Raw genomic sequence first — 26,911 nt, 5'->3', positions numbered from 1 at the left:
GCAAGGAGAAAGATGACTGCTGGGTGAAGAACAGAATTGAAGGCATCAGAGAAAAAGCAGGGAGACTTTGTTAGGAGGCTCTGGTTGCAGGGGTCCAGATGTGGGATAATGATGGCCTGGATGACAGTAAGAGTGGAGATGGTGAGAAGTAGTCCATCCAGGGCTACATTTTTGCAGATCTTTTGCTGATGGACTGGATGTGAGGTGCAGGAGGATAACTCCCAGATTTCTGGCTTGAGCACTACGTAATCCAGTGGCTGTTGGTGCCATTTACTAAGATGAGAACCAACGATTGAGGATCTACCGCTAAAACAATCTTTGCATGTGGCAGGACTGGAATTCAAACCGGGTAAGGCTCACCATAAAGCCAGTGCTCTTAATACTGTAGAGAGCTATATAGCTTGTTCTGGGAATTGCCAGTTTTGAGTGGAGACAGGGAGAGAATGAAGCAAGAGCCAAACCAAAGTCTTGTGGATCAAGCTAGGAAGTTTGAATGTGTTCTAAATGAAGATTCGGGAGGATTTTAAGCAGAGAATGACCTAATCAGACTAACAGTTCAAGATCAGTCTGACTGTTGTGTGGAGGACCGACTACAGAGGGACACGAGAGGAGGTGGGAAGAAACTGCTTCAGTCCAGGCAGGATATGACGGTGACTAGGTTAGTGACAGTGGTAGCTAGAGAAGAGTAGCCATTCTGAAAATACATCTGCAAAATAGTGAGGGTCGTGCGGGGACTTGTACGAATGTGTGACAATCTGTGACATCAGCGGGAAAGGACGATAGCAAGCCATACTACTTCCAGAGCCTCTCCATTCAGTTCGAATCACTCCGGAAACTCACTACCATTACTGTGTGGGGGACGGTGGGAGGGACGGGTTGAGGGCAGATCACCGTGGTGAGGAGGTGGCCTTGGTGGGCCGCTAAGAAGAACCCCATCCTGAACGAGCAGGGACTGAGTGAGGAGGGCTGGGGTCAGGCTTTGACCACGGTGCTTAGGCAGTCGTGGTGCTGGGGCTCCCCAGGGCCGGAGGTGGCTGTGAGAGGTGAAGCGGGGCCTCAATCTTCCACTCTCGGCACAGCCCCGCCCCAGTTACCTGAACGCCCTACATCAAAGACCCGGGGCAAGTGGCAGGGACACCCTACAGCGGGATCGCGCAGCCTGCTCCGGTTTCCAGAACTTCAGGCCGGAAGTAGTCCGTACGGGTTAGCAGTCCCCCTCTCAATTCCGAAATAATTCCAAAGGCCCGCCCCTCAGCTGGGGCTATGCTGTTGCGCTTGCGCAAAGGAGGGGGTTCGCACGCAGTCACGCGCCACAGCCGCTTCCGGTGCGCCGCGAGGGCCGCCGGGACGGGTCTCCCAGGCGATTCGAGGTTACTGTTGCTGCTACTGCTGCTGTTACCGCTGCTGCTACTGGTGCCCGTGCTGCTGCCGCCTAGCCGGTGCCGCGGCGACACCCGTGTTTCAGCTGTCTTCCTCGGGCTCCCCGGGGCTTGACCCCCGGGGCCCTTGGCAGGCGTCCGTGAAGAATCTACGGAGTGAACCTGTGCTCCCACGCCCACCCTTCAAGACTTCATATCGCGACTCTGAACTGCAGGAGCGAAAGCCGCTGTCGCGACTCCGCGCCGTGTGTCGCCGGGCGGGGCCGCGGGGCCGGGGCTCCTCCAGTCCCCGGGATGCGCGCGCGAGCCCTCGCCTCCACTTCCTTGTTGCCACTGTCACGACTGGAGCCGCCTCTCGCCGACAGCGGGGAGCGCGAGTGCGCGGGCCAGCCCGCTCGTCGAGCCCCCGGGCCCGGTGCCTCCGGGAATGTGAGCCGCGCGGCTTGCACGCTCCTTCGGGTAAGTCCCGCCCTCGAGCGCCTCGCTGCACCGCGTCGCGACTTGCTTGCTGGGCGACCTCGAGCTGGGTGCTGGGGCTCTCTGAGCCCTGCTGCTTTCTACAAAGTAAGAGCTGTGAGCCTTAGTCTCCTCCCGCATTCGGTACCTTTGGGACATCTGAGACCAAGGAACTAGCCCAGAGTCAAAACCGTGGCTTATACAGCTGAGCCGTCAAAGCCATCTCATGAGGTTGGGAGGAGAATCTGACAGGACTGTGAAAGTGTCTTGCAAATTTCAAGCGCTGCGTGCCCTTAACTCGGCTTTGCAGATGAGAAAACAGACTTAGAGCAAGTAGATTGCTCAAGGTCACAGAGCTCTGCGGGTGCTGTTAAAATGTGTGACTTAAATTAGAATCCTGATGTTCTGCCCTTCAGAGCCCTTGGTTTTAACCTTTATATTGTCCTGCCCTTTTCTTTTCTCTCTCTTTTTTTTTGCATTGCTGTACCGAAGCCTAGGATCTGAAAACAGTCTTGGAATCAGGCTTAAAACAGGGTAGTCTCTTCCTGCCCCCCGACTTCTAAGGTAGTTATAATGAATAAGTTTCCTAAATCGTTTTGCTCTGGGTGCTAAAACCCTATATTCCAGTTTTTACACATGTGCTCCTGAAGTTTTTGCTTTTCTCAGAAAGACTCTGAAGGGCCGAGAAGTCAGTTATTAAGGGCAAAAAAACCACATTCCCCACATAGCCTTGATTTGAACTCTAGCTTTCCTTACCCAGTGAAGGCAGCCAAATTGTGGGTTATGTTCTCCTCCAGGGTTGCACTATGACAGAATGGAGGTGTGTGTGTGTGTGTGTGTAGTAATGGAAAGGAAAATAATTTAGAGATGACGCAGAACTAGAAATAACTTTGGGAATAGAATAATTTGTTCTTATCCTGGACTATATCTTTAAAATTATAGGTGGACTGTTTTTTTGCCTGCATTTTCTAGGGAAGGGTTTTTAGCTTTCACAACATTCTCAAAGGGATTCTTGCCTCCCAGAAAGCTAGGAGCCACTGATTTCAAGCCTCTTCATCTCACTTGAGGAGCAGCTGAAATTTAGGGCAGGAAATAGACTTGTCAGCGATGATATGGTCAGAGATCAGACTTGGATCCGGGTCTCCTGACTCCATATGCTGTACCCTTTTCCTCTTTGTACCCTGGAAGATACCTTAACGTTTGCGTAGTCAGGTCCAAGTGAGAAGCAAGTGGACCTTGTGATGCACAGAGCGATCCTCTGTTTCCTACCACAACTCCTCCTTCCCAGAATCCTATGTTCTCTCAACACCTGGACACATTTTTAGGAGTAGGCATATATTATTTTCTTCTCATAAAATTCACGGGGATTCTGGGAACCTTTCTCCCTCCAAGGATTGAGTCTCGTGGGTAAAAATCCAGCTTAGAATGTGACCACAACTAGCTCATTCAGCTGTTGAATGCTTTCGTTTTCAGAAAAGCTGTTAGTAGATTTTGTGTTTCTTAGAGCAGTGGCAGAGAGCTAAGGTTGGTCTGTCAGATTACTGTTTACACCTGTGCTGTCTAAATGCCCTAGCCACTAACCATATGTGGCTGTTTAAATTAATTACAATTAAACAAAACTAATTCAGTTCCTTAATCACACCAGCCATATTTCAGGTGCTCATCAGCCATAAGTGGCTACCATGTTGGAGAGCACAAATAATAGAACATTTCCGTCATCACATGAAGTTGATTGAACTGTGCTGGTTTTACAGGGTTGCTTGCGGAGATGGGGAACAGTATACATTTCAGCCAGATATTATTCATCTTTTGTAATAAACCTTTTTTTCTTTGTGTAGCACTTTACTATTCTCAAATAGAGTTCTGTCTGTAATGTCCTCGAGCCTTGCCGCTATAAATCCCTGGTAAGGTGAGTGAGACATGTCTTTTTTTATATGTGAGAAAATTGAACCTACAGCAGCTAAAGGACCTGCCCAAAGTCATACAGGTTGGCACTGTAAAGAAATTTCTTGTATTTTGGCACTTACTGCATGTTTGAATGAATGACTGAATGGATTAATGAAGCAGTTTGCTTAAGGTGATGAAACACAAGGGAGGGAACTTCTGACTTCTGGCCAAATAGGTTTTTTTCTTTACCTGTTACCATATGCAATCTTTATAATGTGGGATTAGAATCTTTGAGCAGAAGGATTGCTGAGAATGTCCCATGAATGACTGTAAGCGAAAGGGCTGAGCTTGTGCCCCTACATTTGTCTGGTCAGAGGAATCACCTGGGGCACTTTTAAGCATGTGCAGATTTCTATACCTTCTGGAGATTCTGACTCAGAAGACCTGAGGGGGAATCCTGAAATCTATGTCTAATAAGGAGGCTCCCCCCCAGGTACTTCTTAGGACCTGCAGAGTTTGGGAAATGACTCAGCATCGAGGCCCTGGCAGGGATAAGGGTCATGTGCAGTTCCCTTTAGGGTGGATCCTTGAAACAGGTTTGCGTTTGACTGTCTTCTAGCCATGGATGCATCATATGATGGTACTGAGGTAACTGTCGTGATGGAGGAAATTGAAGAATCCTACTGTTACACCTCCCCGGGGCCACCCAAGAAGAAGAAAAAGTATAAAATACATGGAGAAAAGGCCAAGAAACCCAGGTTAGTCAGCATGCTCTGGTAGCTGGCTTTCTGAGCAGTAGCTGCCTGGAGAGCCGTGCTGGGGGACACCAGAGGCCGCGTCCGGACCCGCTGAGAGTGTCCTGTCAGTCGAAGTGTCTGGATGGGCGTTGGAGGTGGGGGGAGATTGATGTCAGCAGTTGCCGTTCTTGGCCTCATCTCTGTCATGCATCCAGGCTGTCAGAGGAAATTGTACTATGCAAATGGCAGAAGCTGTGTGCAGCAGGTCCTTGAATAGCATCGGTTTTTTCAACGTCATTTCATTGTGACATTGATGGGACTCTTGTTTATGTCTATTAGCCCGTGGTAAAACTGGTTTCATTAGATGTGTTTTGCCACAGTTCCAAGAACCTGTCAGCAATGTTAAGGAAAGACTTACTGTACAAAAGAACTATGTTATTTATTATTACCATTGTTAGAATTTAAATATTCAAAATAAAGCACTAATGAAAATGTAAAATTATAAATAGTACAAAGATATCTATAAAGACTATCCAAGTTATAGCTCTGTTCTCCCTCTTCACTGGGAACACTTCAGACTTCTTGCTGTGGCAACCAGCTCTGGGTCCCTTTGATAGTTCTTGCTGCCCTCTCCCAGCCTGGGTGAGGTGCTGCTGACCAGCAAGATGGCCAGAGTCTGTGTGGAGGAGTGAGGAGTGTGCAAGGTGACCCGGCTGTGTAATCATCCCCCCGGATAACCTCTCTGAGGGTGGAATGACAGGGCACTTGTGTCTGCCTTTGCTCTAACTGGGTTTCAAAGCCAGCCATCCCTGCAGAAAGAGCGGTCCATGGAAGTAAACCAGACAACAAGCCTTTGCTTCCAGGTTTCTGAAGAGAAGCCTGTGATATACCCTCTGGGGGTGTTATTTAAATGTTTCTTTGCTCTAGTTCCTATTTAGTTAAATGCTTTGAAATGAAAAGCTGCATTTTGTTTCTACCTCTTTACAACTCAGTCTCTAACATCACAGTATTTACTGGTTAAACGAGAGAAAACTTTAAGAAGACATTGCTTCCTCAGGTCTGCTTACCTTCTGTACTATTACGACATCTACCTGAAAGTGCAGCAGGAGCTCCCACACCTTCCTCAGTCTGAGATCAACAAGAAGATTAGCGAGAGTTGGAGGCTTCTCAGCGTGGCTGAAAGGAGTTACTATTTGGAGAAAGCCAAACTAGAGAAAGAAGGTTTGGATCCTGTAAGTAAGTTTTTTTTTCCAACTGACTTTTCCATTGGTTTAGTGGTGAAGGCCTTGGGGAGACCAACCCCTCTGTTCTCCTGTTTCCTTTTCTTGGGAAAACTTTGAATTGGGTCATTTTTCTTTTTTTGAGTCCCATATCGCATGTTGTAATTTTGACGGTGCCCTGTACCCCTTTGCCTTCTTCGGTTGCAGCAGTACATGGAGCTGATGTTTTCTGAGTTATCTGCAGCGAGCCTTAGATTCCTTTTCGGAACTTTAGCCTATCTTGGAGCCCCTTTGTTCTTGTGGGCAGTTAATACTATTTTCTTTTAATGTCGTAGCTTACCCAGGGGTGGGCAAAAGTAGGTTTACAGTTTGTGTGGAAAAACAAATGATACAAGAATAAACTCTGTGTTTTGTGTACTTGTGGTGGCACACCTACTTCTGCCCACACCATATAGGCATTTCTCCTGCATCGTGAGTGTTCATGTTATAAGTGAGTGTGGTATAATTAATTTGTGCCATGCTGGCTACTGCCATGAGTAGCGGTCAGCAGTTAGGCTCTGTGTTTAGAGATACACACAGTTGCTTCGTAAAATGCCAACCACTGGTGGTTGTGAACGGTGCTAGAAGCAGACATGCAAGGTTGATGCAGAAGGTGATGGAGGAGACGGGAGCTTTGAGCTCATGGTGTCCCCAAACAGGTAAAGCAGGTGTCCCCAAACCCGAGGCTGAGGACCTGTACCAGTCGGTGGCCTGTTAGGCTGCACAGCAGCAGGTGAGTGGCGGGTGAGCAAGCAGAGCTTCACTGGAATTACTGCCTGAGCTCCATGAAAAAATTATCTTCCATGAAACCGGTCCCTGGTACCAAAAAGGTTGGGGACCGCTGGATTGCAGAATCAGCAAGGAAGCATTGGGTTTGTGGCTGTCAGCCATTTTGGATGCCCTGAGAATGCTCGACGCTGCTGTCCTTTCTCAAACTAAACTTCTTGTAGGAAAATAACCCTGGCTTTGCAAGCTGAAACCTTTTAACCTTGACTCCATTTTTTTTCAATTGAAACAGTTGTCTCTAACTTCATTTTTTTTTAAGATTTTATTTATTTACTTTTAGAGAGAAGGGAAGGGAGGGAGAAAGAGAGAGAGAGAAACATCAGTGTGTGGTTGCCTCTCATGTGGCCCCCACTGGGGACCCGGCCCACAACCCAGGCATGTGCCCTGACTGGGAATTGAACGGGCGACCTTTTGTTTCACAGGCCAGTACTCAGTCCACTGAGCCACACTAGCCAGGGCTAACTCCTTTTTTGATAACGTAGAGGAAAGGTCCCTCGCGAATGCAACTCTGTTATAGCAGAACAGGCTGTATTTTTCCCTTAGTGGAGCCTGTCTACCACTGCCGGTTAGGTATTTTGTCCTTATTGGCTAGGCATTCCTCTTCCAGGAACAGCTTTGTGTTACCTACAGTCTTGCAGAGGCCACTGTGTACTCCCTCCTCCAGATAATTTGTTTACAAACTGTGCGTCTGGGAAGCAGTCCCTGCAGGGGGAGAGGAGGCAGAGTCTGGAAGAAGTACACGTACTCCCTTTGGCTTCCCCCACTGTAAAAGTCAGCAATCTTTTTGACCATGATACCAAAAAATTTTTAACAAATCTAGAGTGATAATTGTTTTTAAACTAGACATTAATGTAGCCCCTTATGAAGACTTTTTAAAAAAAATCCTATGCCACAATTCTTCCTTATCCATTGTGAATTTATACCTACCATCATTTTACCGCTACCGCCAAGACCTTGAATAGATTAGCTCTGATACTAACTAGCTCTGACCTTGGAAGAACCACTTAACCTTTGAGGATTGGTTTTCTCATTTGTGAAATGGAGATAATAGTACCTACTCACACTGTTTAAAATAGATACTGTAAAGCACCCAGGTGAGTTCTTGGCACATACTGACTTAGTCAATAAATACCATTCTTTAGTAGAGTAAATGTCCAGGGACCACATATAACAAAAGATGGCATTTAATCAGCATCTGGACTGTGCTGAGGCTGGGTGAGGCTGTATGTGCTTGCTGTGTTTGACCTCGCCCACATCGCCTGATGAGAAGGTGAGACCCTCCCGCCTGCATGCTCTGGAAGCCTGTCAGAGTCCTTGGGGCAGGCTGTCTCCTGAGCAGCCCCTCCTGTCTCCCGCCAGTGCAGGGCCCGTGGTTCCAGGGCTGCTCCTCTGCTCTGTGAGATGGATGCATTCAGTCCATCCTGGTTCTCTGTCCTTAGATCTGTTGATTAAGCCCAGACCATCCTGTGCAGTTGCCATCATTTAGTTTTGTTCCCCTGACCTGTCTGCTTCAAAGGATGACTTGAGAGTGTCATTTCTCCATTATCTTTTCAGTAAAGGCTCCATAAAGGACCTGGTCTGTCTGCTTTCGTGTTTCATCTGAGTGCTTCCTTTGTACCCTGAGTAGACTCATTGACTTACTGCTTTTGATTTATTTAAGGATCCTTTTGTAATTGACTTAGTGTTCCTTTTAAAAAATGTTTCTGAAATTATTTTTTGCTCCATTTAATTTCAGTTCTCCCTTAACTATTCACTTTGAACTTTTCTATTTTTATTGTTGGGTAACTTTCAGTTTATATTGGTTGTGGGGGGGGGCGCCAAAACACAAAAGCACCTTTACCTTGGTGGCAATTAGCCATGCAGGGTCGTGCTTCCAGTGCCGTGTCTCCCTGAGCGGAGCCCGTCTACCACTGCCATTTAGGTATTTTGTCCTTATTGGCTAGGCATTCCTCTTCCAGGAACAGCTTTGTGTTGCCTACGGTCTTGCAGAGGCCACTGTGTACTCCCTCCTCCACATAATTTGTTTACAAACTGTGCGTCTGGGAAGCAGTCCCTGCGGGGGGAGAGGAGGCACAGCATCTCAATAGGCCTGCCCTGGAGTCCCAACTCTACTACTTACTAATTTTGTGTTTTGGGAAAGTTTACCTCCCTGAACTTCAATTTCTTCATTGTCAAATGGGAATAATAATAGTATCTAACTTAATAGTGTGTTTTTAAAGTCAGGAAGTATTTCCTAAACTTGAGGATCCTAGGTCAGTGTTACGTTCTTTTCACTCATCTCCAATATATTTAGGCCCTGGTCAGAGTACCCACTAAACACATTTTTTCACGAAGCCGCCTTAGCTTCGTGATCCCTTCATCCTCTTTGTGAGTCTGGAAGAAACCAGTAATGTTTGAGTTCTTGCTGCCTTGAGTTCCAGCTTGGCTTGTTGACTTGTAATTCAGGCTTTTTGCTTTTTTTAATTACACATTATAAATTCTGGTATGGCAGTCTTCTGCTTCTGTAGGATTCTGAAGTATTAGAGCCAGAAAGGAACTCATAAATAGCCGGATTCAGCTCCCTCGTTTTATAGTCCCAGCAGGTAGTCCGGAAAAGGGGACTGATCTGCTCTAGACTGTGCCACAGCTGGGGTTCCCAGTCACAGTTTCAGGTGCCAAGGTCAGTGCCCTTTGCAGAGTCTAATCTGTGTTACTTGCCTTTTGTGTGAATGAGTGAGGAAACTTCATTGGTTAAAGTGTGATTCAAATGAAGATGACATTGCTGTTACAGAGGGTGACCTTATTTAAGTCTTAGGGCAAGAGAGCAGAGTCTTTCTGGTCCTCTTTGCAGGAAAAAAAAAAGGCTCAGAAGTGTATATCCATGTGACCTGACTCCATTTATCTTTGCGTGTCTCCCTTTTCCTGGCTTCCTCACCTTCAGAACTCTAAGCTCTCCACACTGACCGCTGTGGTTCCGGACATCCCAGGTTTCCGCAAGATCCTTCCCCGCTCAGATTACATCATCATCCCCAAGAGCAGCCTGCAGGAGGATCGGAGCTGCCCTCAGCTAGAGCTGTGTGTGGCCCAGAACCACATGTCCCCTAAAGGACCGTCTCTCGTATCCAACTCTGCCCTGGAGACAGTGCCCAGCCACGCAGGCATGGCGGAGCAGTGCCTGGCTGTGGAGGCCCTAGCTGAGGAGGTGGGAGCCCTTGCCCAGCCAGGTGCTGTACACGAGATCACCACCTCAGAGATCCTCGGCCAGGATGTGCTCCTGGAAGAGGCTTCCCTGGAGGTAGGGGAGAACCACCAACCTTACCAGACAAGCCTGGTGATCGAAGAGACCTTGGTGAACGGCTCACCAGACCTCCCCGCCGCAAGCCTCGCTGTGCCTCAGCCGCAGGTTGGGGAGAGCCTGTCAGTGGTAACGGTCATGCGGGTAAGTGGCTTTGGCACTGATGTCTCTTACTTTCCCTCGAATTACTGCAAAGGCAGCTAGCGCCATGCAGTGGGATTCTGGCGCGGTGGTAATGAAGAGAGCCGCTGACGTGGCACCTCTAGCAGGACGGCAGTCCTCTTCAACCTTTTGGCCCCTGGCCTTGATCCAGAGTTGTTCCCCTTCTCAGGCACCCTCACTGGCTCCTGTGGCCCAGCACAGCTGGGGTTTTCTCCCTGTCAGATAGTATGTAATGCATTAGCAGGAGGATGGAAGTGATATTTGGGTTGTCCATGGGTTAAAGCCAGGATCCGTCAGGGTATTAGTATTAGTCAGGATTTTATGTTCCCCGAAGGTTGTTTTAACGAACACAGTGGCACCTTGAACGATGTAGGAGAATTTTCAAATGGTCTTCAGGGGCACAGGGTAGGTAGGAAGAAGGAAGTTCTTTCCAAGTTGATGGGACTAATAGCTGAGGAGGAAGAGGCAAGTCCAGAGCTTAAGTATCATGCCCAGTTGAGGGGAAGGAGCAGTTTCAGTGATCTCAGGCCTCATCCCCTGGAAGGAGGAAGCTGCCACCACGCCCGCTATTGCACTTGGTAGGAGGCATCCTCGGAGAGGACCAGCGTGCCATAGCCCCTCTGTCCTGTATAGGTGAGAAGAGGTACTCCTGTGAAAGAGAACGTTTGACAGGGTCAGAAGGGTCGGGTCTTTCACTGGCTGTTTTGTATGATCTTAGGAACCCTAAGCCTCTTAGAACCTCAGTTTTCTTCTCTGTAAAGTCAGGATAGCATGTTCCCTATGGTATTGTTTTTTCTGTGTTATTTTTATTTTGAGATAATTGTAGATTCATTTTTTTTTTAATAAGCACACTGTGGTTATCGGACTTGCTCTGCTCCTCCAGTGTTCGGGGAGGCCCTCAGTGTGGTTTCCCTCTGTCTCAGAGAACTCTCTTCTCTCGCTGTGCCCGCAGGACCCCGGTGAGAGCAGCTCCTCCACGCCGGCCACGCAGTTCATCATGTTGCCTCTTCCTGCCTACTCCGTTGTGGAGAACCCCACCTCTATCAAACTGGTCAGTGTGGGGAGAATTGGTGGGGATGAGGGCTTTATAAGAATTCTCCCCCAGGTAATTTTCTAGACATCTTAGACCTTAGGACACTGGGACTGACAAAGTTCTCAGAGCTTATCTGGTCCAGGTGTTCTTAACTGGGAGGGGGTGGGTGGGTGCGTGGAGGGAGCTTCACAGGATCCGTGGGCTCCTCAAGCTGCAAGCTTTTCTCCTTGAGAACATCTTCCTGGGATAGGTTCCATGGCTTTTATCAAATTTTCGGAAGCATATATGATTTAGAGAGACTGGGGAGCCACTGATCTAATTCAGTTCTGTTATTTACAGATTAGGAAAAAGGCCCAGAAAATTACTTACGTGACATAATTCACAAACACATTATAGTTTTAGGTATTTCTTTCTCCAGTACTATTAGTTTTGTATCATATATTTTGATTCTGTTATTAAGGATATAAACATTTAGGGCTGTTATGGCCTCTAGATAAAGTGACCCCTTTCTCATGGTGAAATGGCCTTTTTTATCTCTGGCAATTTTCTCTTCTGTGAAACCTACTTTGTTGTGTAGCCAGCTTTCTTTTAGCAGGGTGTATCTCTTTTATCCTTTTACTTTTAACCTATTTATATCTTTGTATTCAAAGGGGTGTTTTTGTAGGCAGAGTATAGTTTGGATCTTAACAGTAAGACCCATCTGACAGTCTCTGCGTTTTAATATTGGTGTTTAGGACATTTTTATTTAATGTAATTATTAATGTGGTCAGGTTTAAATGTGCCACCTTAGTATTTGTTTTCTTTTGTCCTTTTTTTATGCTTTCTTTTGTATTATTTGAATATTTCATGAGTTCATTGTATCTCCTTTATTGGCTGATTAGCTGTTAGCTTTGTTTTAATTATTTTTGTGGGTCTTTAAGAGTTATATTCGTAACTTATCCCAGTCTGTCTTCTAAAACCCCTCTGTGGATAAACACTGTATTCTTATGTAAGAAGTGGTAGTGTCTTAAAACAGGACCTGCAGACTGATTCGTGGATGAACTAACTACTCATTTCTCCTGAGCCTTCGTTCTCCTGGAAATTACTATTCTTTCATAGTCTAATAAGTGTAAGTCAGACTCTTCTGGCAAAGGGATACTTGAGAATGAAACATCAACCTTGAACACCAGCATTTTTTTCTAAAGTCATTTTTATAAGCTGCTCTTTGGGAGTACTTCCAAGTTCATGGTAATTTATTTATAGAGCTAACCTAGCTTAAATTTTTATTCTGCTTTCTGGGAGTATTCAGAGCGACTATTCTGTATAGGGCCACTGTCTGAGAAAACATGAGAGATGTTTTGTATCCCATGATTATAGTCCTTCACATACCTGTAGAATCTTTTACAATGTAGGAAGTGACACGTTTTCTCATTTCTTCGTTTGTTCCTCAAGATACATTCTTGGAATAGGAAGAACAGATGATTTTACAGAGGAGGAAACCCAGATGAGGTGACATTTTCCCAGGTCATTCTGTGTGTCTGTGGCAAAGCTAGAATCCAAGGCCTGTTCTTGTTCCCTGGTGCCACACCACTTTACACTCATTCTTGACCTGCCACCACTATCATAATCACCTTTTCCTAGGTGCCCTGAAAGGGACAGCCAGGTGGCAGCTTGCTGTTTTCTCAAGGGAGGTCCTTGCTTATTGGCTAGGCCAGGAAGCTGGGATTAGTAGCTGAGTACACATTCATAAGTGACAGAACAAATCCAGTGGGGAAACGGTTTATTTCCAGCATTAATCTAGAAATGGATCATAGCTCATTTCTATTTGTACCTGAAATGCAGCAACCCATTATAATATGTTCTGTTGAAAGGGAACTCAGCAGAGGTGGTAACAGCCAGTGGCTGAATATATTCATATGCAAATGCAGTTGACCCCAGAACAACAAGGGGATAGGGGCACCAACCACTTGCTTAGTTGAAAATCGGGGTGTAACTTAAAGAAGTCTGCCCTCTGCATACTTGGACTGCCAACCAGGGATCAAAAATGGTAATTAAATGCTGTTGTGTCAGAGAACCTGGTTTCTACCGGAGTTCTTGCTCATTTTCTAGTGACCATGGTCTACTTTATATCTCTGAACTCTAGGTTCTTTGATTTTTTAACTAAAATGAATGAAGATGAAGCACATTCTTTGGAGTAGTCAGAGCCATAGGGTGGAGCTGGGTGCATGGAAAGAATCTCGGACTAAGAATCAGAGATCTGGTTTCTAGGTCTAGCTCTGCCCTTGAGTCACTACACCACGATTTGAGGCAAAGTATTTATCTGCTCCAAACCTCAGCGTGATACTACTACTTCATGGCATTGCTGAGAGCATTAAATGAAATATTGCGTAAAGTGTTCAGTACTGTATAGTTAACTGCTCAATTAATAGCAACTATTCTCATCACAAGAAAAAATTTATAATTATGTATGGTAATGGATGTTACAGACTTACTGTTACAATTATTTTGCAACATATACAAATATTGATCATTATGTTGGATACCTGGAACTAATATAATGTTAATATGTCAGTTATCTCAATTTTTTAAATAGGTATTACTATTTTTATTTTTCTGGTGCCTAACTGTAACCTGGACAGCTATCTTTTCTCATTTGAATTCAATGTCTCCATTTCTAAAAAGCGCACTAATTGTATCGCAGGGCCTTCACGACTCTGACCTTCTACACCTCGAACTGCCTAGCCTTCTGCACGCTGGCAGCCTCCTGGCATATGTGGTTAGGAAGGTCCTCAGGATCGAGAGGGTGGACGGTGGTGTTGACTCTGACCCACTCTCTGTTTGCAGACCACCACATACACCCGCCGGGGCCATGGGACGTGCACCAGCCCAGGTTGCTCCTTCACATATGTCACCAGGCACAAACCACCTAAGTGCCCTACCTGTGGTAACTTCCTAGGAGGGAAGTGGATCCCAAAGGTAAGGTCTATTGGCCATAGCTGCTTTGGAAGTCCACAAACCAGGTTTTCCTTAAGAATAGATAACCTTAGCCCTGGCTGGCGTGGCTCAGTGGATTGAGTGTCGGACTGTGAAGCAAGGGGTCACTGGTTCGATTTCCAGTCAGGACACATGCCTTGGTTGCAGGGCAGATCCCCAGTAGGGGGTGTGTGAGAGGCAACCACGCATTGGTGGTTCTCTCCCTCTCTTTCTCCCTCCCTTCCTCTCCGAAAATAAATAAAACCTTCTTTAAAAAAGAACTTTAAAAATTAGTATTTACTTTTACTTTCTGACCATACAAGTAAGTCAGTTTCATTGTAGACTATTTAAAAAAGAATAAAATGTTACCCGTAATCTTAACATCATCCAAAGAAAGCCATTATTAGTTAACATTTTGGTCTTCTGTGAATCTCCAAGTTCTGTATCTTGCTTTTTTTCTTTTTTTTTTTTTAAGATTTTATTTATTTATTTATTTTTAGAGAGATGGGAAGGGAGGGAGGGAGAGAGGGAGAGAAACACTGATGTGTGAGAGATTCATCGACTGGTTGCCTTGGCCCGCAACCCAGGCGTGTTCCCTGACTGAGAATTGAACCGGCGATCTTGCAGTTCACAGGCAGGTGCTCAGTCCACTGAACCATACCAGCTAGGGGTATTTCTTGCCTTTTTCCATTTAACATATCATGCCATTAAATATTCTTCAAAAACATTATCTGTAACTGCTTTATCATTTCCCATTGATGACTATACCATGTTAATTTATTTGCTTCCTATTAGGGTTAAAGTTTTAACAGTTCATCCTTTACACTGACTGCTTTGTTATTCAGATGTATAGCTCCATCTTCTCACTCCTTAGCTCAAAGTCTTGTCAGTCTCCTAGGCTCCTTTTAAAAGTGGAGGTTCTTAACCTAATAGTCAGGATCTTTCATAGTCTAACTTTCCAAATGTATGCCTCTGTCTCTCTAAATAATTGATGCTCAGTAAATAAATGAGTGTTAGAGCTATGCCTCTGTGAAGTCCAGTTCAATGTATGTATTTTGTTACCTGTTCTATGCTTGGCATTCATTGTGCTTGGCATTTACTGTGTAAATTATACTTATTTGTCATATTTTTTTTATTTTAGTCTATGAACTATTCAGGGCCAAAAAGACTAGAATAGTCAGGGATGGTTTTATAGAGGAGATGGTCTTGAAAGATCAGTAGAATTTGAGTAGCTAGAAAAGGAAAGAGGGCATTGTTTTTGTGGAAATAAGTTAGGCTAGGATCGTGTTTGTAAGGGCCCAGAAACTTACATAGCAGTATTCTTAACCAGTCTCCCTGGGGCAGTTTCCACAGAACAGCTCTGTGAGAAATTGGGATGACTATTTGTGCCCTCTGGCCGAGTGTTGGAGTTCAGGTAGGACCCGCTCCTGGAGATGGAATAGGATGACAGTTAGGAACACAGTTCTGGAGTTAGCTTCCTCACTTCAGACTCCTGCTTCCCAAGATTTTATCTAGGTAATCTTCAGCCAGTCATTTTATGTCTCTATTCTTGATTTAGATTTCTTCTCATTTGTGAGTGGAAGTTAACAATAGTACCAAAATCTTTGGGGTTGTTGCCGGGGTCAAGTGAGATGACTTGTGTAAAGCGGATGACACATCCCTGGCATGTATTCAGTCCTCGGCGAGGCCTCGCCTCTGTCATTCCTAGCAGCAGCATAACTACCGTCTCCATTATAGCTGTTAACGGTGGTCACTTGGAGGGGCAGGAAGGAGCTAGTGCTAGTGTCCCTCGGGGTTTTGTCAGGTTTCTCTGATGTGCCTCTGAGGCCATTCCCTTCATTTCCACCCTGATTATTCTCCCCTACATGTGCTCCCCAGCTGCAGTGCAGTGGGGGATTAAACGGGATGGTGGTCAGAACCCCCCTCGCCCCCCCCTCCCCCCCGCCCCCGTCTTCACCCCTGCACAGCAGGTCCGTCTGTCGGCCTCGTTCCCTGTGCTTGTCCAGGCAGAGTCTTACTGACCCTGCGGCCTGGACGTCTTTCAGATTATGTTTTACTTTGGCTTTCTTTTCTTTTTTGTTTTATGTCTTTTTTCCCCGCCTTTGATCGAAATTACTTTTTTAAACTTTATTTTCATAACATATTTCACACTAGAGAATCTCACAGTGGAAAAACAATTTATTGCTTAAAGCTTTGTACTTGTGGACATTTCAGGACACACGAAATGAACACATTTGAGGATTACGTCTCCGTTTAGAATTGGTAACATTTTGATAGGAGGGGCCTTTCCGCCACATGGAACTTTTCTGCATTCAGAAGCTCTCCAGGCCCTTTTTCCCAGAATGTAAAGATCAGTAACGTGAAACACCAGCACTCGCTAACTTTAAAGGTTCTCACCATCAGGGACTGGTACCAGCTGAACAAGGGGGGAGGTTTTCAAACATGAAGTGCTGCCCAACTTCCTATCGTCTTTGCTCATGAATTAATGGTTTTCCCTTTCTCCATCATCCCACGGCAGATGAAGAAGTTTGACCAGGTATTGATAGTAATAAAGCACAGTTCCCTTTAAGAGTTTGATAAGTTAAAATGGAAAGGCTCATGGATAATGTTCAGTTGCACTGTGAGTCTTGTGGGAAGCTGGAAGACAGCCTCAGCGACTCCCCACACCATGGAGCTCAGTCTCACAATTTCTTGGATACAATTCCTCTTAGACCTTTGCCTCATAGATAAAAATTCCCAAACTAACCAGGTGATTAGAAGGGCTTTATCTCGCCCACGGACTTACTCCCTGATTGTGAGGTGAATGGTGTGGCAGAGCAGAGGCAGTGAGGTGCACAGTTAGTTCTCAAGGTAGTGAGTCAAAAAAGGTCAGCGCTTCCACAGCACGGCCCCCGCCTTGCAGACACCCACATCGTGATAGCTGATGCAACGAAGCCCAGCAAAGGTGGAAGCCAGGAGTGCCAAGAGGCCTGCCTTGGCAGCTTTGCAGTGCATCCATCCGAACATAGTGACAGCTTGTGCAAGGCCCTGGTGACCATGGAAAGTGAGGACTGCAGCCAGGGAGTCGTCCATTGTAGAGGAAGGATTCAAACAAGCCACTGGGCCTACGCCCAGGAACGAAACACTGACAGTCCTCTCAGCACTGCAGTGCAGAGACGCAGCCTTGGAACCAGAATGGTGGCTGGGTGACAGGTGAATGTGCTGTGTCCCACACCGTCCTGGTGTAGGCTGGTCCTGGAGAAGTGCCGAGATTCCAGCAGGCCTGACCACTGGGGTGCGGAGGAGGAGAGCTCAGCCTCCTCGGGCACCGCAGAGGACACCTGGCCTCCAGATACTTGCCGTTTTGCTCCTCAAGGCTCACGGTCGTCCAGCAACCCGGGATGGGATGATCGAAGTAACTTTTGAGCCATGGTTCTCTTTCTCAAGTCAAACTCACAACGTGAAAACAGTATTTGTTTTAGCTACTTGTCCCCCATCATGACGTGCTAAGTCAGATTTTTTTCCCCAAAGGTTTTTGCAAGAATGGCTATGTAAAGAGTAGATTCTACGATTTCTAAATCTCATAAGAACAGAGTGAGTATGAGAAGAAGAGTAACATTTTAGCATTAATGTGCTTAGAATTTTAGAGATAAAAGTGACTTTATTTATCAGCCAGTTCAACTCCAGGTTTCCAGCTGAGTAAAAATAGATTCAAGGGAAGTGACTTTTTAAGTTCACTAATTACGCCAGCGCCTTTTCCACTGAACCACTTTTCAAGCATTGCTAAGATTTTTTTAGTTCTGATTTTTGAAGCAAGTGTAAATAGTTTCTAAAAGCTCCAAATGTGTTCATGCCAGCCGGGAAGTGACTCACCTTTTCTCGTATTGCTCTGGAGCTCACACTGGCTAAAATTGGCCCCAGAGCAGGCGGCACGGCTCCTGCTGAGCTGGAGGAACAAAGGGTGGTGTAGAAGGCCCCGTACCGTGGGGCCTCACTCCTGGGGGCGCTCCGATGGGCGCGAGGGAGGTCTCTGAGCGGGCACCTGGTGGTGTGTGCCTTCATCTTGAGAGAAAGGTGACATCTAAAAACGGTAGGCTGAGTCAAGGAAATGTGAGTTCACCGGCGAGAATTTTTTGCTCTTATCGCTTAAATTATCTAGTCCTCCTGCAAAGGATTTTTGTTTTAAAATAGCCTCCTTAAGTGGGCAGCATTTTGCTCAAAGATCTCATCTCAGAGGTTTAGCTTAACTTGTGTCCTGTTCTTCTGCTGACGTTTTCCTCTTTAGTAGTCAGAAGCCCTGTGCGGCTTCCTCGGAATTTTCCCGTGTTTTTACTTGTCCTCATGGGCTGGTGGGTGTTAGAGTCTGGGAATGCTTTATGGAGATTTCTTAAAGGTCAGCTGTAATGGTTCTTAACTAGAGACTGCATGCTGCCTGGGGAGCTTTGGAAAGGTGAGGGGCTTTTGGTAGTCAGTGACTGGAAGATGGTAATGAAATTGAATGACAGCCACAGATGCTAGTGGGGCAGCAGGGGCTTGGGTCACCTGGATGGAAGGCTGTCTTGCTGCTGTGGACAAACACTGAGAGGCCAGCTCTTATTTATAATGGGGAGACGAGGGTTCAGAGGAAGCTTGCCTTGGGTCACGTAGGTAATTAGGAGTGAAGCTGAGCCTAGACAGAATCCAGCTTTTATGTTTTATGTCTCCGAGTTCATACTACCTTTCACCATACACATGAAAGCGAAAACCTTTCGGAGACCTTTCCTGGAGACAGCCATTATTCAAAAATGTTTAAGGTGTGTGTATGTATGTAAGTATAGGGTGGGGCAAAAGTAGGTTTACAGTGTATGTGAAAAACAATTTATTCTTGTAATATTATTTACTAATTGTGTTCTTTTCCATACAAACAACTGTGAACTCACTTTGCCCCTCATTGTATACACATGTGTGTATATATGCTGATTGGATAAAAGCTAAAGCACCAAGGAATTTTTAAAAATAGGTCTATCTGAGATAGCAGCTGGTATTTTTAGTGATTTTGAGTATTTTCTAGCATATAACTAACATGCATGAATTAAACTGACCCGGGGGAAGTTTGTGGCGAATGTGCAAGTCAGCTTTATGACTCTCCTGAAAGAATCTGGGGCAGAAGGTAGACTCTTCCCCCAGAGAGTCCAAAGCTTGAGTCTGTCCCTGTGAGACTGTGACCACATTGGGATTAGCTGAATCTCATAAAGGGACCACCAAGATAAGCAGTTGAGGACATCTAGGCCCAGTATGGCAGCATGCCAGCCTCTTTCTAGACATAGAAGTAGGCTTTGAACAATCAAAGGTCAAGGTAAAAAATGCCAGAGTTTACTTGCTGAAACCTGAAGAGGTATGCCAGTAAGAAGCTGGTTAAGAGGAGAACAGCTTTATCCTAACTCAGGCGTTGAACACTGTCATGGAAGGGACCCGGAGTCAGCAGACTGAGGCTCAGGCCAGTTTTCTACTTGGGACCTTACGTCAGCCTCTTCCTCTCTCTGGGCCTGGGCTTCCTTCTCTCTGGGCCATACGTTACTGTTATGCGGATCAAATGAGAGAATGTTTGTGAATGTATTGTCAGTTGTAAAATGCCATGTGCATACAAGGTATTTTTATTTTTTCTAGGAAAAGCCAGCCAAAGTCAAAGTGGAATTGGCTTCTGGTGTCTCCTCCAAAGGCTGTGTGGTTAAAAGAAATCAGCAGCCTGCCATCACTGAGCAAAACTCCTCTAAGGAAAACACCTCCAAACTGACCCTGGAGAACTCGGAAGCTGTAAGCCAGCTCTTAAGTGTAGCTTCTCCAAGAGAAGTGGGTGAGGAGAATGAATGGGAAGAAGTGGTCATCTCAGATGCCCATGTTTTGGTCAAGGAGTCTCCTGGGAATCATGGTACAGCAGTCACCAAGATGCCAGTGGTCAAGAGTGGTGTGCACCCTGAGGTCTCTCTGAGGACAACTGAGAATGACAGTCCTAGCCCAGACAACCCACCACCAGCCGAGGGGACCAGCACCTCCAGTTCACTCCCTGCTCCTAAAAAACCTACAGGGTAAACTAATGGGTTTATACATTACAGCATTCCATTTAGAATAGCAGCTTGGGAAATGCCTTGTGTGTGTTTTGTCCCATGTGCTTACAGCATTCCTGGGAGGCCGCCGAGCCATTAATGGCTCCTGTTTTAGAGCTAGAGAGACCAAGGCCTAGAGACGGAATGGTTTACCTTCCTCCCCCATGCTCTGCTGTCCATGTCCTGCTGTTAGCTTCCTCATACATCTCTTCCTGTAAGTCTCAATAAAGCAGTTATCAAGGTTTTGCTGGAGCAGGCTGGGGGCCATATGATAACCTATTGTTCAATCCTGATAACTAGATTTGGAAACAGAAGTTCGATTATGGCACCATATAGAAAGATTCCTGTCGTGGTGGTCAAAGAATTCAGTTCTGTTTGTGACTCTGTCCCTAGCTTCCATTTGACCTTGGGCATAGGCACTTCATGCCTCTTGTCTCCTCTGAAAAATCTTGAGTTGGGTATTGAAAACAGTCTTATTCATCATTGGCTGACCACACAGACTGAAAAAGATTGTGTGCCTTGCAGGTAGGAGGAGGTCCATGAAGTGTGAGCAAATTTTTTTCCCTCCTTCAAGGCTTAACTGATTCTCCAGTAGCTCTTTCCCAGAGGTAGTTGTGGTCTTACAACTGATGGTGCATGCTTGTTTATGTCACAGTGGGAACAATGTTGCCTGCAGGGAACATTGTTGCAATATCCCAAGGCACTGTGGTTGTTACAACTGGGTGGGGGTGGGGCTTACTACTGGCACCTAGTGGGCGGAGGCCAGGGCTGCTGCTATGTAGCCTACAAAGCCCAGTACAGTCCCCTTGACAAAGGATTTTCGAACTCTTAATGTTAATACTGACAATTTTTAGAAATTCTGCTTTATTATTATAATTTAAAATTTTTTTATCATTGAGTGGGACACATAATTCACGTGGTTAACGCTCAAAAGGTGTAAGGAATGTACACTGAAAGAATCTCCCTTCTGGCCCCTTCTTCAGTCGCCCATTTCCATTTCCCAGAAGCAGTCCACGTTCTCCACATCCTGTTTGTAGAGATGAGTTTAAGCATATTGAAATATGTGTGTATTGTTATATGTAGATGTGTTTTTAACAATATACTTTAGGATGGTTCTGCATCCTTGGAGAATGAAGCTGTGTACTTGACACCTTCCGTTTGGGCAAGCGAGCCACCTCAGCACCGTGTGCACAGGCCTCCTGTGTGCAGGCTCTGTTCCACGTGGGAGCTGCAAAGGTGAAAAAGCAGGCTGTTCTCTCGGGCGTCTTACCCACTCTTATGTTGGAGACCGACACACTTTAAATATGTGCTCTAATTAGAGGCAGATTTGATGTTATACCACTGGCATTGCTCTCTGTAGGCAGTTTTGCATTTTCTTATCTGCATAATGACCCTATGAAGTATATGTAATTTCTGTCCCATTTTGTATATCAGGAACTTGAGGTTATCAGAAAAGCGAAACCACTTGCCCAGGGCCACACAGCTACTTAAAGGTTTTAGATGAACCCCATCTGTCTAAAGCCTGACAGTCTAACCACTACATGGTCTCTCCAGTAAAGTGCCGTTTAGAGATTGCACTTTTTCTTCCTCTTGGTCCTGAATTTATCCCTTCTTGGTTTTGTTTGTTTGTTTGTTTTTTCCAGACTTGACCTGCTCACCCCTGGTCCCAGAGCCCCAGAGATTAAAAGCAGAGCACGGGGCAAGCCGTCATTACTGGCTGCGGCAAGACCCATGAGAGCGATCCTCCCGGCCCCCGCCAATGTGGGCCGAGGCAGTGGTGTGGGACTGCCCAGGGCCAGGCAGGCCTTTCCCCTGAGCGGTAAGGACTAGGACAGACCAGAGGAGGGGCTGTCTAATGGGAAGGGGACAGGAATGGGGGCTTGTGAGTAGAGATGAGAGACTCGGGGAGACTGAATGCACTTAAGTTACCAGTTTGGCTCCTGGTTGTCCCAGATAAGACTTCCTCTGTGAGGACCTGTGGCCTGAAGCCAAGCACGCTGAAGCAGCTGGGCCAGCCCGTCCAACAGCCACCCCACACTGGAGAGGTGAAGGTAAGGCGCCTCCCCTTCCCCAAGGAGGAGCCGTCGGCTCCAAGCACAGGGGCTCCATGAGTGTCCCAAAGCCACAGGCAGAAAGCAGACCCTTGTTCTTACACTTGGTGGACCTCGGGGGGACATTTAGCATGAATTCATTGTCTTTTTTAATTAATTAATTTTCTTACTGTAAAATCAATGCACATTTAAAAACTATTTAGAAATAATTTAAAACTTAGAAAAACAGTTGCAAGAGTAAAAATTAGCAAAAACAATGAGCACCCGTCTGCTCATTACCCAGTGTCACCTGTTGTCAACATATTAGTCCACTTTGCTTTAGAATGTGCTCATGTGTGTCCTCCCCATCTATGTATGTGTATGTGTATAAAATACACGTAAGTCAAGGCTACACGGCCTTTTGCTTCTTAATGCTTTGGTGTGTGCTTCCTAAGAAGAGGGGTCTTCTGTTCCTGAAACCCTGGTCCCGTTTGTATTCCAGGTCTGTCCGTTTCACCCAGTTATGTTCTTTATAGCGTTTCCCGCTCCAGCATAGAGTCCAGTCTGAGATTAGAGATTGTTTAGTTGTCGTGTCTCTTTAGCCTCCTTTAACAAAAAATAAATGCATGCTTGTTCTAAAAAATACAGAAAATTCAGGTAAGGCAGAAAGAAATGAGTTCCTTATGATCCTACTGCCCAAGAACTAACAACTGTTAACAGTTTGGTATGTGCTCATTGAGCCTTCAAGTCCTTTCTAGCATTTGTGTGTGTGTGTGTGTGTGTGTGTGTGTGTGTGTGCATTTTAATCTGATTTTTTAAACAAAATAAACATGGCACTCCACGTATTGGTTCAATTTAAGGATATAGCTATTTAAGATTTCCAAGATGTCAAAATTCCATGTACTCAAGCACATTTATTCTTAGATTTTTTTTTTAGTTCTTTTGCCATATGTGACTAGAATACTTACAATCAAAATTTCCTAAATTAGCATTGTTTCCTAGACTGCTTTCTTTATTTGACCAAGACCCTTAATAGGAAACACATTTTTCTATCACAGCCCAGTAAACATGCACATACAGCTACACACTCACAATTTAATGAGGCAGCGCCCTTATTGTCTGCAGTCACTTTGGGTGTTTTCCATTTCTTTTTTCAAAGTACTTGTTTCAGCCTGTTAAATTAATTTCATGACCCCTCAGTGGATTGCGGCTTGTAGTTTGGAAACCCTGTCATGGACCAAATTGGAACAGGAAAATTGGTCTGAATATCCCTTGCCACATGCAGTACTGCAGGTCATTTCCTTTGATTGACAGTTCTAAATTTGCCACAGCAAGAGTGCGAGCCAGCTTTCACTCTGAAGGCTGGTCTGCTTGTCACCCAGATGTTGTGTCAGCGCCGAGTGCACCACTTCTCTGTGGGTTCCCGGCCCGGACACTGTGCCCCGTACTTGTGAAAACTCCAGTCTCCTCTGTGGTTTTCTTCGGTTTAAAAATGAGTATGTGTTAAAATACGCCCTTTTGCTAGTCTTAAACCTGTTAGGTACATGAAATCATATATTTTTGTAAATCAACTTAAATTTGGTATTACAGGATAATTTTAGAATGCTGTTACCATCTTTTCTTCTTTAATTTATATAACTAATATCTACATCCTGTATAGAATATTTGAAATTTTATAGGTAGTGGTAAAAGGGGAAACAGTCATGACCTGCCCGCACTGCGGAGCATCTTAGTGAATAATCTTTCCGACCTCTTTCTGTGCCAGCATTGTTCGGCCACATGTCTGTGTGTATCGCCATTATGTGCTTTTCTCACTTGGTAGTAGTTGTAAATCTGACTTGCAGTATTTCTAATATGCAGTGTCAGGAGCTGCACAGAAAGGTGTGGCAACCCATGAACTGGAAAAAGCGACACTGCACCTCTGGTGGGCTGCCGACTGCCGACTGGCTTCCTGGGGGCCTCACCTGGAGCATGGCCGTGCAAATTCCCTGGGCAGCCGTTTTCTCAAGCTGTTTCCAAACACAGGACCCCAAGAGTTTGAGGGTTAAACACACTAAATAATTTCTTCTGATCCACAGCTCCCAAATGGCTCGGCCAACAAGACGTCACAGTTGAAAGTTGTCGAGGTCAAGCCTGATATGTTCCCTCCATATAAGTACAGCTGCACTGTCACACTGGTAAGTGCAGCCCGGTGATGGGTTGACACAGAGGTGGTGGGCTTTCGTGGTTGAGGGCGAGTAGGAGTCTGCAGTGGGTGGGGAGTGGCAGTTAGGAGTGAAATAGGGTCAGGAGTACATCACTGATGTGAAGATCTCACCACTAATATAAATGATAGCTACTAGGTCAATCAGCTGGAGTTATTTTTTCCCCAGGAGAAATCTATAAAGCTGAGATCAGGACATTTTTACTAAAAGTAGTTGGAGAGGAGAATCCAGTCCAGCTTTAGCATTCAATAGTGTTTGGACCTTTTAGCTTCAAAGGTGTGTTCCGTAGACAAGTTTGGGAAATGTTGTATTTTTCCTCCCCAAAACAGAGTCACATTAAATACTAGTTTCGTAAAAGGTTTGAGAAGTACTTTAGTAAAGCAACTTACCTTGTTTAGCCTGGCATTTCCCAGGAAGATTTTCCCTCTTCCTGTCTTTTGTTTTTAATATAACACATATTAACTGTCCAGTAACCAAATGTGTGACTCTGGGATCATCCTTTTGAAGGGCAAGCATTATGGAGCAGTGGAATAAACTCTAGATGTCAAAAAAACCCTAGTCCAAAAGTGGATCTGGCTCTGTGACCTTGGACAAGGCTCTTTCCTTCTCTGCTGCTCAGTTTTTATTGTCTGTAGCATGCTGCTTTGGTTTAGATACCGTGTTGGGGCTTCTCCTGCTCTAACATTCTCTAATTTTGTTGATCTGTAAGGTATCAACCAGCCAGATACCTTTTGACAGGTTCTCTGGCTGAGCTGAGTAAGATGCCTAGATTTTGAGAGAGCAAGAAGGTTATTATTTTATTTTACTTTTTTAAAGATTCTATTTTCAGAGAGAGAGGAAAGGAGAGAGAAGAGGGAAACATCGATATGTGAGAGAACATTGATCAGTTGCCTTTCATGTGCCCCTGACTGGGGACCTGGCTCACCACCCAGGCACATGCCCTGACTGGAAATTGAACTCAGGACCTTTCGGTTTGCAGGCCAGTGCTCAATCCACTGAGCCATACCAGCCAGGCAACAGCTGGATTTTTAGAGATTCTTATCTGATAAAGGCAGTAATTTATTTACACACACACACACACATTTATTGAGCCCCTACTCTGTGCCAGGCCTTGTTCTGGGGATTCAGAGTGAACAACACAGCACAGGATGGTGGGTTAGTACCCAGTGTGGCCTGATCCTTAAAGAGAATGTGTCTCTCATCCTGAGATCTGATCAGGTTTCTTTTTTCAAAGACTTAGTTACTACCTTCTGCATGCGAGCATGTTCTCACAACCCCCTCCCTTTGGCTATAGAATGCTACAGGACTACTGTCTGTTAGAAACTGCCCAGGATCCTCTCTTTGGCTGATCAGACAATAGCTTGTCATAGGACAGTAAATACCAGAGCTTTCAGCTTATACTTCAGAGGTTACAATTTGTGTTTAGGCAGGACTTGAAGTCTTTAGTTCACCACAGTGTCTTGGCACTTTTCATTTGAATAGGCCTGCTTTATTCTGCCAGTGGCCTGACCCCTTGGAGGCATTTGAATCCCTGACCTTTGACACTTGTTTCACAGGTGGGGAAGGGCTTGCCAAAATTACACAGGCTGTGGTAGGATTAAAGGGGGTAACTGTAGGAAATGGGTCTTGATTCAAGGTTCTTTGGAAGTTAGTCTAAATAAGGTTTTGCATTTACCGCCTTCTTTTTTGATTTATTGATAGCTGGTTCTTGGCTCTGTCCAGGTATACTTCAACTTTTGAAGAATTGAACATTGGTATTACTTTTTTAGGACTTGGGCCTGGCTACCTCAAGAGGCCGGGGAAAGTGCAAGAATCCGTCTTGTAGCTATGTCTACACCAACCGCCATAAACCACGGATTTGTCCCAGCTGTGGTTTCAACCTTGCCAAAGACCGAACTGAGAAAACCACCAAGGCTCTTGTAAGTTCTTTCCCCAAACACACCCATTGGCCTTGGGTCAGGCTCTGTTAGTGAACCTGTGTTAATAGAAGTAGAAGGATTTCTTAGTATGACAGTCGGTAGAGCACTGAAACTGGAGCCAGGTTGTAGTTTCTGAACCTGGTCCAGTGCCGCCTTCTATCTGCACCTCCTTAGCATCATTGCCTGGGTGAGGGGGTTGACCAGATGCCATATTTCACCATGTATAATGCACATTTTTTGCCCAAATTTTTGAGGGAAAAATAAGGATGCGCATTACATGGGTATAATTATTATGTGCCATGGATAAAATGATGGGTATAAAAATCCCGTGTATAATGTGCACAAAAATATGGGAGTGCATTACACAAGGCACAGTATAGTACCTTGATCTCTGAGACCAGTCCAGCCCAGTGAACTGAGAGTTCGTTTACCAAAGAGAATGTAACGCGCCTTAAATTGAATTCAGAAGAGATGGAAGGGTTACATCCTTCAGCTTTGAGGTCTGGTAGAGGACCTGTCCATAGTATTCTGGTGAATAGAAAATGCCAACCCCAGGATTGTTGATTAGATCACTGCTTCTCACATTGCTAGTGGAGCTTTTGGCTAATCACAAAGCTTTACTTCTAGCAGTCTTGGCAAGCTGCTCTCTGAAGTTGGACCCAACTATTTGGATAGTAAAACACATTCCACTTGGTTCCTTCGGGCTCGTTTTATTATTAGAAACAGGAAAAATGGGCTTTCAGAGGTCCTCTAAATTTTCACATGTGAGGT

At 45.4% G+C, this 26,911-nt stretch overlaps 2 protein-coding genes across 5 annotated transcripts in view; one reads left to right on the top strand and one right to left on the bottom strand.

Moving 5' to 3' along the window:
• The first annotated feature begins 1,337 nt into the window (after positions 1–1,337).
• Positions 1,338–26,911, top strand: part of HMGXB3 (HMG-box containing 3) — a 45,377-nt gene continuing 19,803 nt past the window's right edge. Inside the window, exons 1-12 of one of the 4 annotated variants that reach the window (XM_045830255.1) lie at positions 1,708–1,838; positions 4,342–4,480; positions 5,517–5,691; positions 9,425–9,922; positions 10,893–10,991; positions 13,797–13,928; positions 19,551–19,697; positions 19,794–19,969; positions 21,631–21,806; positions 21,941–22,038; positions 24,096–24,194; positions 25,991–26,140. In XM_045830255.1, coding sequence (XP_045686211.1) covers positions 4,344–4,480; positions 5,517–5,691; positions 9,425–9,922; positions 10,893–10,991; positions 13,797–13,928; positions 19,551–19,697; positions 19,794–19,969; positions 21,631–21,806; positions 21,941–22,038; positions 24,096–24,194; positions 25,991–26,140 — 1,887 coding nt within the window. In that variant the 5' untranslated portion in view covers positions 1,708–1,838; positions 4,342–4,343. Of the gene's footprint in view, positions 1,839–4,341; positions 4,481–5,516; positions 5,692–9,424; positions 9,923–10,892; positions 10,992–13,796; positions 13,929–19,550; positions 19,970–21,630; positions 21,807–21,940; positions 22,039–24,095; positions 24,195–25,990; positions 26,141–26,911 lie in introns of all 4 variants that reach the window. The other 3 variants (XM_045830256.1, XM_045830258.1, XM_045830257.1) reach the window with 3 other exon arrangements.
• LOC123807584 (succinate dehydrogenase [ubiquinone] cytochrome b small subunit, mitochondrial-like) lies at positions 16,794–17,401 on the bottom strand. The gene is given in 2 exon segments (XM_045821554.1): positions 16,794–17,271; positions 17,391–17,401. Coding segments are annotated over 2 exon segments (489 nt in total).

The sequence above is a fragment of the Phyllostomus hastatus genome, unplaced genomic scaffold (genome assembly GCF_019186645.2).
Source record: "Phyllostomus hastatus isolate PE091 unplaced genomic scaffold, TTU_PhHast_1.1 phas_contig_150, whole genome shotgun sequence".
Taxonomy (NCBI): domain Eukaryota; kingdom Metazoa; phylum Chordata; class Mammalia; order Chiroptera; family Phyllostomidae; genus Phyllostomus; species Phyllostomus hastatus.
The sequence above is the reverse complement of the archived record's forward strand: the minus strand, read 5'-3'. Positions and strand labels throughout refer to the sequence as shown.